This window comes from Protopterus annectens, chromosome 10.part0 (genome assembly GCF_019279795.1).
Source record: "Protopterus annectens isolate FY-2018-M chromosome 10.part0, PAN1.0, whole genome shotgun sequence".
Lineage (NCBI taxonomy): Eukaryota > Metazoa > Chordata > Ceratodontiformes > Protopteridae > Protopterus > Protopterus annectens.
In genome coordinates, this window is record NC_056744.1 from 1,600,781,526 (window position 1) to 1,600,791,312 (window position 9,787).

Genomic DNA, 9,787 nt, shown 5'->3' on the forward strand with positions numbered 1-9,787 from the left:
TGAATGTACCAAATGGAGTGAAACAGTAGTAACATTAAACAGAGCTCAGGGTGAAACATGACAGAATAAAAAAAAGTAATACTCCTAAAGGAGAAAAAAGTAATGCCCCCAAAGAATAAAAAATAATGCCCCCCAAAAAAGAAAAAAGTAATGCTCCCAAAGAAGTAAAAAGTAATGCTCCCATTTTACCATGCCTTGGCGTATTATTCTCACTACTATTATTTGCAAGACTTTGGAATATATTATAGCTGAACAAATAAACTATGACCTTATCCATCCACAACCCCTTTTTCCCATTTTTGCAGATGGAGTCAGGATCCCACATCAGTCTAGAGCCAATGTTTACACTGCTGGGTGGATAGGCGTGCCACAGTAGTTCTTCCATGCCACACCCTCATAGTAATAGCCAATTTAGAGTATCCAGTCTATGTATTGCTTGTCTTTAGAGTGTGGGAGGAAACTGGAGCACCTAGAGGAAACCAATGTGAACACAAGAAGGACATTCAGACTCCACACAGAAGGCACCCCAGCTGAGAATCAAACCAGGGAACCTTTTGCTGTGAGGTGACAACACTATCCACTGCATCACTGTGCTGCATAGCATCAAACCTTGTACCTTGTATCTGTGAGGTACAGACCTTAACCATTACACCAAACACTTCCTGAATAAACATCAGTTCAGCTTTGTAAATGGTTTATCATGCCTGTTCACCTTGGTTGAGATCTTTGGAGAGCACCCCAGGCATACCAGGTTACACCTCCTTCCACATGTTCAGACCACAAACTGAAGGTGTGAAAATTAAAGAAAGCGATATATCAATATTCATTGAACATAAATACACCTCCAGATTGGTTAAACAGTATGATTCCCTAGAGGTACTTCAGTTGCTGACAGCTACAGGACCCGCTCCATGAATCAGAACACCCACTCTGCCTATTTGAATCTATTTGAGTCTATCAAGATGCATCCGAACACTATGGTTTTGGGTGACTAACTGCCCATCCATTGACTTTGTAAATTACTCATGCTCAACTCACTTTCCCAAAGGTTCCTCGACTTTAACTCCAATGCCCTGGACCAGCTGGTTGACACCTCCACAAGGGGTGTTAACATCCTGGATCTGTGGGGAACCACTGTAGCACCCCCACTGTGAGGTCTTCCCTGGTGAGATCTGACCACAAATCAGTCTCATTTGAAGTAACTATCACACCCCCCCCCCAACAGCAACTAACTAAAAAACTTCTCCAGAGCAGATTATCACCTGTTATGGGATGGTATAAATAGCTTCACTGCACCTCCCTGATTTCTACACCAATGCTTTATATAAACACTTGTGTAACTGCATTGACTCAGACGTACCTGATGGGACCAAAACAAACTCCACAAGGAAGAGAAAACCTGCCTGGTGGACAACTGCCATTAACAGGCTTTGCAATTAGAGGAAGAAATTGCTGTCCAAGAGTAAGAGGAATCGAGTCCTAAACTAGAAACACTCTCTCCTCAGCTTAAGCAAGCAAATAATTCTTCTTATGAAGTCCTCTAAAGCAAACTACGAATCCGAATCAGCTTCCTCAGTTAAGGACAACCATAAGGCATTCTTTAGTTACATCTGTAACCTAAAAGAAAAGTCCCAGATTTCTGCTGAACTGGAAGTTAATGATACCGCATATACTGAGCCTGTGGACATAGCTAGCCTGTTAGCTGACAGATTCTGTGAAAACTTCACTCCACTGTCCCTGGCACAAGTACCCCATGACATCCCTACCACATGTCCCCTACCTTTTATCTCTAAAGAGCAGGTCATAAACACCCCCTCTATGGCCAAAAACACAGCATGTATGGGACCTGATTGCATCCCAGCCTGCATCCTACATGGGCTTCAACAAGCATAACAACACCATTGGGTACTCTTTTCATAGTCTAAGCACAGGCTTTATCCCAGCTAAATTGAAAACTGTCACAGTTATCCCCCTGCACAAAGGTGGTGCTTCCACTGACCCCGGGAACTATAGACCTATTAGCCTGACTAGCCTTATCTGCAAGACCATGGAGTGAATCATCCTGGAGCTTAAAAAAAAAAAAACATAGGTATTCCCCAAACACTTGACCCTACTCGGTGTGGATTTGTCAGAGAGAGGTCATGCCCGTTAAACTTGGTGGACTTCTTCGAGACAGTCATCAAGGACCTGGACGAGGGGAAATCTGTGCATGCAGCCTACCTAGACTTAGCCAAGGCTTTTGACACTGTACCGCACTCAGGCATCATTGACAAACTCACCCAGCTAGGTATCACCTCTTATATCATTAGCTGGGTCACTAACTGTCTCACTGCTAGAACCCATATAGTCAAAATAGGGGACTCCACCTCCAACAACAGACCTGTAACCAGTGGTGTTCTACAGGGATCTGTTCTGGGACCTCTACTGTTTGGAATCTATTTCTCTGAAGTACAAGCAAAAACTAAAGGTCTGTGGCTGATGCTGATGACTGCAAACTGGGTGTGGTCATAGAATCTCCAAATGATGTCAACATCCTACAAGAAGGGCTTACACAAACAAATGATTGGTGCCAAAGTCATGGCCTTAAACTCAATACAAACAGTGCATTACCATCCCTTTCAGTAAGAGCAGTGTTCCTGCTAACTACCACATCAATAACAACACCCTAAGTATGTATTCAGTGGTGAGAGACCTGGGCACACAGGTTAACAGCAAACGTACCTTTGATGTCCATGTCTCCACAGTGGTAAGAAGGGCATTCTGTAGTGCTCATCTCATATGTAATTGCATTATCTCCAGGACAAAAAATAAGTTATTACCTCCCTGTACTCTTCCCTCATCAGGTCAGTAATTGAATACAACGCCCCTTTTGATATGTACCTTTCCAAACACCTGCAGCAATTGGAGAGACCAGAAAGATTCCTCACAAGGAAAATTCAAGGTCTTCAGCATCTGTCCTATATGGATTAGCTGAAATCACTGTCACTTTATTCTCTTTCATACAGAGTACTTAGAGGTGATTTCTGCCTTGCATATAACACTATTTATGACCCTGCTTTATTGGAAGTGCTGCATATCCACAAGTCAAATGGTACACTGGTTACTCGCTGTAAAGACATCAACCTGGTATGTGACATTAATAGAACCTGCTAGAGAGAGAGAGAGATTGGTCTCTCAGAGGTTACCACACCTTTGGAATAGACTCCCACTTCATAACAAACAAAGCACCTCATTGGCCGTCTTCAGATGCAGTCTAGACGATTGGATGGGTAACTGTAAATTCACCCCATAGGTGCTGATAGTGGAAACAAGGGTAAAACTTGGCTAGACATGTAAGGGCCAAGGGCCATTAGCCTAGTAACTTCCTGTGATCCTATGAAAGGGTTACTGAGACAATGGATAAGGACATACAGTCTGCATTGTTTATCTAGTCCTTGAAAAGCCTTTGGCAATATCTGCATTGTTGAAATTATTAACAAACTCTCCCAACTCAACATTAACCCATACATAGGTCATTAGATTAGAAATTGGCTGCCTGGTAGAACCAATACCTTTAAGGATAGGAGTATTTGCTGTAGACAGAAAATTGTCACTAGTGGTGTCCCGCAAGTCTCTGTCCTGGGTCCCTTCCTCTTTTGTATATATTTCTGTAATATGAAAGCTGGTGTCAAGGGACTTTGGGTTAACCAGATTTGATGATGATTGCAAACGGGGATGGTTATGAAATCCCATTCTGATACTCAAATTCTTCAGCTAGGGCTGAACCAAATAATAGTTGATGTGTTAATCATGGGTTTTCTCTTAACACCAAGAAATGCAGCATAGTTTCCTTTGGCAAATCTAGCATCACATCTGCTTACCATCTAGATAAGACTCCACTTAAATGTGACACAGCCATCAAGGACTTGATGTATAAATGTTGACAATAGACTCTCCCTTGATCACCATGTCTCTGAGGTAGTTAGAAAATCCTTCTGTCTTTCACAGCTTATCCTTTGTAACACTTCCTGAAGATTCAAATAAGTTTTAGTTCCACTTTATTCATCCTTTATTAGGCCCATCATTGAATATAATGTACCTTTTGGTATGTATCTCACCAAGCAGCAATTTGAGAGACCTTAATGTTTCCTCAGCAAAAACATCAGAGGTCTCAGTACTTTTAGTTACTCTGATAGACTAAAACACTGTTGGTCTACTGAGTGTCATACAGACTCCTAAGAGGTGATCTTTGCTTAGTGTTCCAAGCTGTGAATGACCCAGCCTTCTTTGAAGTCCCTCACCTAAATAGAGCAAGTGGTGAAGCAAATACCTATTCTGGAGAGTTAAACCTACACTATCACATCAAGATCAGATGGCATGACCAATACCTAACCTAATATTTATGCTGTTTCTGGAATAAACTGCCCCTACATATCAAGCAGAGTCCCTCCTTAGCAACCTTTAAAACCAACCTGGATGACTGGATGGATGTTTACAAATTTTCAACAGGGATATATGGAGAAATTCTATTTAATGGGGGACACTGCTAATATTCCACCAGTGCTGGGTGATATGGTTGTGCTTCTTGATGGTTTCTTTTGTTGAGACATCCTCAATTGTCCCTATTTTGGAGGAACATTCCTATTTTTAGGCCTGATTCACCCCTGCACAATGTATCCTTACTTTCAAGCTTGAGTTAGCCATTTGCACAATTCAATTCTCCTCATCACATGGGTTTTTGAAGCTATTTAGCACACAGAAAACCATGCTACATGACCAACATACAAGTGGCAACAACTATTTAAAGAAAGAGGGCACACATCTTACATCTCTCTTTTTCTGAGGTAAAAGTAAACAGTCTTCTGTGGTAGAATTTTGCAGTTCATTTCATACAAGTCTACAGATTTTTACATTGCCTCTTTGATAATGTGCTTATGTTTTTCCATGACTTTTGTCACTCTGATTTTTAAACACGTTTCTTAGTAGAATTACATGTTCCTGTTGGAAATGGGAAGAGTTGTGTTGTGTGCTATTTGGTATTCTAATGTTATGCTAATTAGATGTTCAGATTTTTAAGTAGATGTTCCTACTTTTCAGAGGCCTTTGTTCTTATTTTCAATGTCTGCAGGTTGAGATGTATGCTTTTGGCTGTAATCTTAGTAAGAACAATGGACATATGAACCTATGATGGGAAAGGGTAGACCAGCTAAGCTAAGTTTGACCTTCTAAACTAGGACTAAAGTGAAGGTAGAGAGGACCTGGACCAGTAGTGAGAAAGTGATTGCTACAAACAGCATTTTATATCAGAAAATGAATAAAATGGCATTTATGGAAGCAAGTGACATGTCTTGTGACAGTGAATTGGATTACCAGATAATTGGAGAATGAATGAATGACAAGACAATCATCTATAATATTACAGCTTATCAAAGTCTGCTTCTGTTAGCATTGGCGAGTGCTCTTTTATTATTGTTATCCAAGTGTTCAAACTGATTGCCATGCTTAATGAGTTGTATTGCACTATGGAACATAAGGAGCTATGTATTGTATATGAGAGTTGGAACATAAGGAGCTATGTAGTGTATATGATAGTTGGAACATAAGGAGCTATGTATTGTATATGAGTGTTGGGAAATGAAAGTGTTAAATAACCACTGTTGTGTGCTGACTGCGCAGTAAAGTACCAGTAACCAGCAAGAAAAACTACATGCTATCCAGGTCAAGAGTTTACTTCATCCATTTATTGGTAAAACTTTAAAAGTTAAATGAAAGTGTTAGCAGTGCCTATCATAGTCTTCCATGAATGCATTTACATCCTTGAGAGCATTAACTGAAACATTTTTCAGCCACTGTCAGTTGTTTGAATTCAGCTGTATCACTGTAGCAGCAAGATCATTTTAGTCTTTTGATATTCTGTCTTTTGAACTTCTGCATTGCAGTGATGACATGAAATTCACAGCCTGGTGAATGTGCCCTTGTGGTATCATACAGACAGTTATATTTTTTCATATCCATATTGTCTGTATATAGAGACTTAGTTATTTTTGTTGCTTTTTCAACTCTGAGGCAGTATTTCTGCTAGTAACTTCAAAGGGCAAAAGTTTGAGGTAATCTAAAGAAAGGTAGCTACTCGGGTACTAGCTTCAAACATCCTATGAGAAGACAGGGAGGTCAGGATGCCATTTTGCCCTGTAACAGATTGTGTACAGTCTTTAATATTGATCAGTTTTAGTAAAATGTACACCACTTTAAAAGTACTGATTTCATCTGTATCATTGTGTGGGGATTGTGCTGTGACAAACTGATGCTCCTCACCAAGTAGCATCCAGCATTTTATTTAACTGTATATAGTTGGGTCAAACAGATTGTAAGACAGAGCTCTAAGTGAAAGTATAAACAATATTTGGAGCAGTGGGCATGCAAAGGAGTAGGGAGTAGTTATTGAAAGACTCAATGAAAACATGACTTCTGTGAGTGGATTACAGTGTCTGAAAAGAGATGCTAGCTTAGTAGCTGGAGGAGAAAAGAGCATGGTCAGACACGTTCAAAAGACTTAGAGACGGGAGTTGTTATTAAATGCACAAAGATGAAGTTACCTTAACCAAGATGCAGTTTTGGAGAAGAACTAGACGGGTGGTCATTGGAGATTTCTTATTGTACCACATTGTGCTTTTCTTGTGTGTGCATGCATCTCTGTTTGCTGTGCTAGTGAGCCATTTTTTAGCAAAGTTATCCCTTCCATCTCCCTGCTTATGTTTGACCCTGGTTTGCAGTGCATGCATTCAGCCTTGAGGACTCCTTTTTCTTTTTGCTATCTGTACATCCCCAGACTAGTAGAACCCTCCCTTCTGCATAATGGGAACTTCATTGTCAGTGCACCTCAAGCCTGTGGGAGCATTTCTTCAGCCATCAGTAAACCTGTGCTTTTTCTTGCTGCCCTGGGAATTTATAACCCACTGTGTAGTGAGTGCACCCAGTAATGGTGAGAGTGCTCTTTCTCATATTGTTGAAACATGTTTTAACCCTGCAAGTCATCATCTCGAAGCTAATAACCCTGGAAGTCATCATCTCGAAGCTAATAACCCTGGAAGTCATCATCTCGAAGCTAATGTTGCATACCAGGCTGCTGAGACCAACAAAATGCCAGTACTATACTTATAGTCCCAGGTACTTAACGCAGCTGTGTTGACATTTTGAAGTGATCTGTTTTATACGTATCAGTGTGTATTTAACTGTAGGTCACAGCCTAGTACTAGACACCTACATTTTTCCACTTCACTGCCATAACCCTAATTGCAGTTGTCATCCTTCTGCCACCAATGACAAGATGACTGCCTCTATAGACATGCTGCATAAGGAAGTAGAACTAGGTTTTTGGAGGTTTTATACCTTTGACTGTATGCCAGCCAGCCCCTTGCATGCAGTGGTCCTAGCCAAACCGTCAGTTATATCTGCTCACACCTATGCAAACCTAAGACACTACCAAAGGCCTGCTAAGTAACTGAATGCAACATCACAGCTTTTTGGTTCTCAGCATGATATAGTTCAGCTGCATTAGTTCCTTTATTTGCCATTCCTTCCTCATGGCATAAGACAGCAGGAAATTGGTTGCTACAGCCCCCAACCCCCACCCACACACACATCTGGCTTTCAAATGCTTGTGATTCCGATAATATTCTGTCCGTGGTGGTGTAGTGAAAAGCAACACTTCTCTGCTAGTGGGCCAGCCATTTTTCCCCTAATCTGATGAAAGCACTCTCTTCTAACACCAGTATAACAGCAGTATTATGTTGTTACTCCTAGAAACTTATCCCTTGCAATGTGCCCTGTTCTACTAAGACTTCCCACTCCTAGTATCAAAAGGGTTAAAATGCTGTCAGTGCTATAGACTTAACACCCAATGCAGTTTGCGTTTCTGAACTGACTAGAGCACTCTCCCTTCTACCAGTGAAATATGGAGAATAATCAGCCCACACGGTCAGTGTTCCTTGACTTGATGACAGTGCCCTCCTCTGGCATCAGTGAAACATTGGTACTATGATGATATCCCTGGAGACTTATCACTCCATGCAAAATGTATTCTCTGATCTGATGTGAATGGCAATTTTGACAACTGTTAAATGTCATTTCTATTACTGTTGTATTACCCAGTGAAGAAGGCACTTGTAGACTGCTGTGCACACCTTGAAATCTCATGTAATAAAGACATCTACAAACATAATTGAAACATTGCTTCCTTTCATGCACCCTTTCTCTTGGACTCACCATACTCTTTACTGTCTACACCCAGGTCTGGTGAGAGTAGTCCAGGTTCATTCAGTAAGCAGCTTCATTATTGTGATCTTTGGTGCTGTAAACCCAAGTCCCGCTGACAGCAAGAAATAATTCCAGTTTTTTTTTTTTTTACACTGTCCTTGGAACCCCTAGCCTGCTAGAAGTAGCTGTTAAAGGTAAAATATTTCTTTCCTGCACAGTGAGGTTCAGGGAATTCTCACCTGTTCAGCCTTGATGACAAAATCCCCTACTTGTAGCTAGAGAGCACATTTATTTTGCTCATACTCCATTGATGACTAATGTGTTTATTAACTACACACTAATGAGACATTTTCCTTTTGGTGGCACTAAGAAAACCTCTCTTTTCTCCAGCATCATAACCTAAGACTTTGAGAATGAATTTGCAAGCTCAATTGTTGTTCAAGTTAGTTTGAAGCTGCATGTGGCCAGTTCTTTCTAATGTTATTTATATTTAATTTGTAGGTTCTGTTGGAGACTGGAAAAACTACTTCACTGTTGCCCAAAATGAGAGGTTTGATGCTGATTATAAAAAGAAGATGGCAGGAGCAACACTGAAGTTTGTGGATGAACTCTGAAAAAAAGCAGTGAATCCAGGATCTAGTGAATAAACAGTATTTTATCCCTAAAGCTAATAAATGATAAACATCTACTTCACCTGAGAAGTAAGAGTAAATAATAAACATGTTAAGAGAAAGCCACCAACTGAAAGTACTACTTTCTTGCTCTTATCAGACTCCTTAGTTTCCTGTTGTGCAAAATCCATTTTACCAGTGGAGACTAGTGCCTGGATTCCAGAAATAATTTACAATTTACACTCTGGGTAAGGAGCTACCCTCTGCTTCTAAGAGTAGCCTAAACATAGACAGTTCCCAAAAAAGATTGTCAAGTCCTTCCTGTGCTAAAGTATGCAAATAAGAAACCATGCAAGACGTCTGACAAGATGGCTACTCCTAATTCTGAAGGGCCTGGCATAATCACATCATCTTAAATGACTCTATACAGAAATTGAAGTAGCATGCCATTTGTGAACAGTGTGAGAATTACATATCCTACCATGTTAATGGTGAAACCCAGCACCCATAAATGTAAAGGTTGTGGTTATAAACATAAAGTCCAGAATTAGACAAAAAAATGAGTATGCTTTATAATTTTGTATCTGTGGATGTAGGTGGAGGGGTGTATGCTTTGCATTTGGAATTGTTTCAAACTGTTGTCCATTGCTTTAACTGCTGTTAACAGCAACAGCTATGAGTGTGCATTACTTGTCAAAAAAATAGACTTGTAGAATGTGCTTATATGTTGACTCCCTCAGTTGCTGTAACACAGTGCATTATACCATGCTATTCTCATCTCTGATGTCTTATATGCATCTGGCTTTGGTTTGCATTAGATCTACAGTGACACCAGTCAGTATATATACTGAATACAGATTGAGGTTCATTAATGTTTTGTGTAGTAAGCAAAGCTTCTTACAATGCAAAATTACTTTTCTAACCCTCTCAGCCCAACCAAG

General features: G+C 40.4%; 1 protein-coding gene across 1 annotated transcript in view; it reads left to right on the plus strand.

Annotated features, from left to right (window-relative positions):
• The window catches only part of LOC122813775 (sulfotransferase family cytosolic 1B member 1-like), a 278,964-nt gene extending 270,041 nt beyond the window's left edge, over positions 1–8,923 (plus strand). The window contains exon 7 of the mRNA XM_044086272.1: positions 8,737–8,923. Coding sequence (XP_043942207.1) covers positions 8,737–8,849 — 113 coding nt within the window. The 3' untranslated portion in view covers positions 8,850–8,923. The remainder of the gene's footprint in view (positions 1–8,736) is intronic.
• Positions 8,924–9,787: the final 864 nt, after the last annotated feature.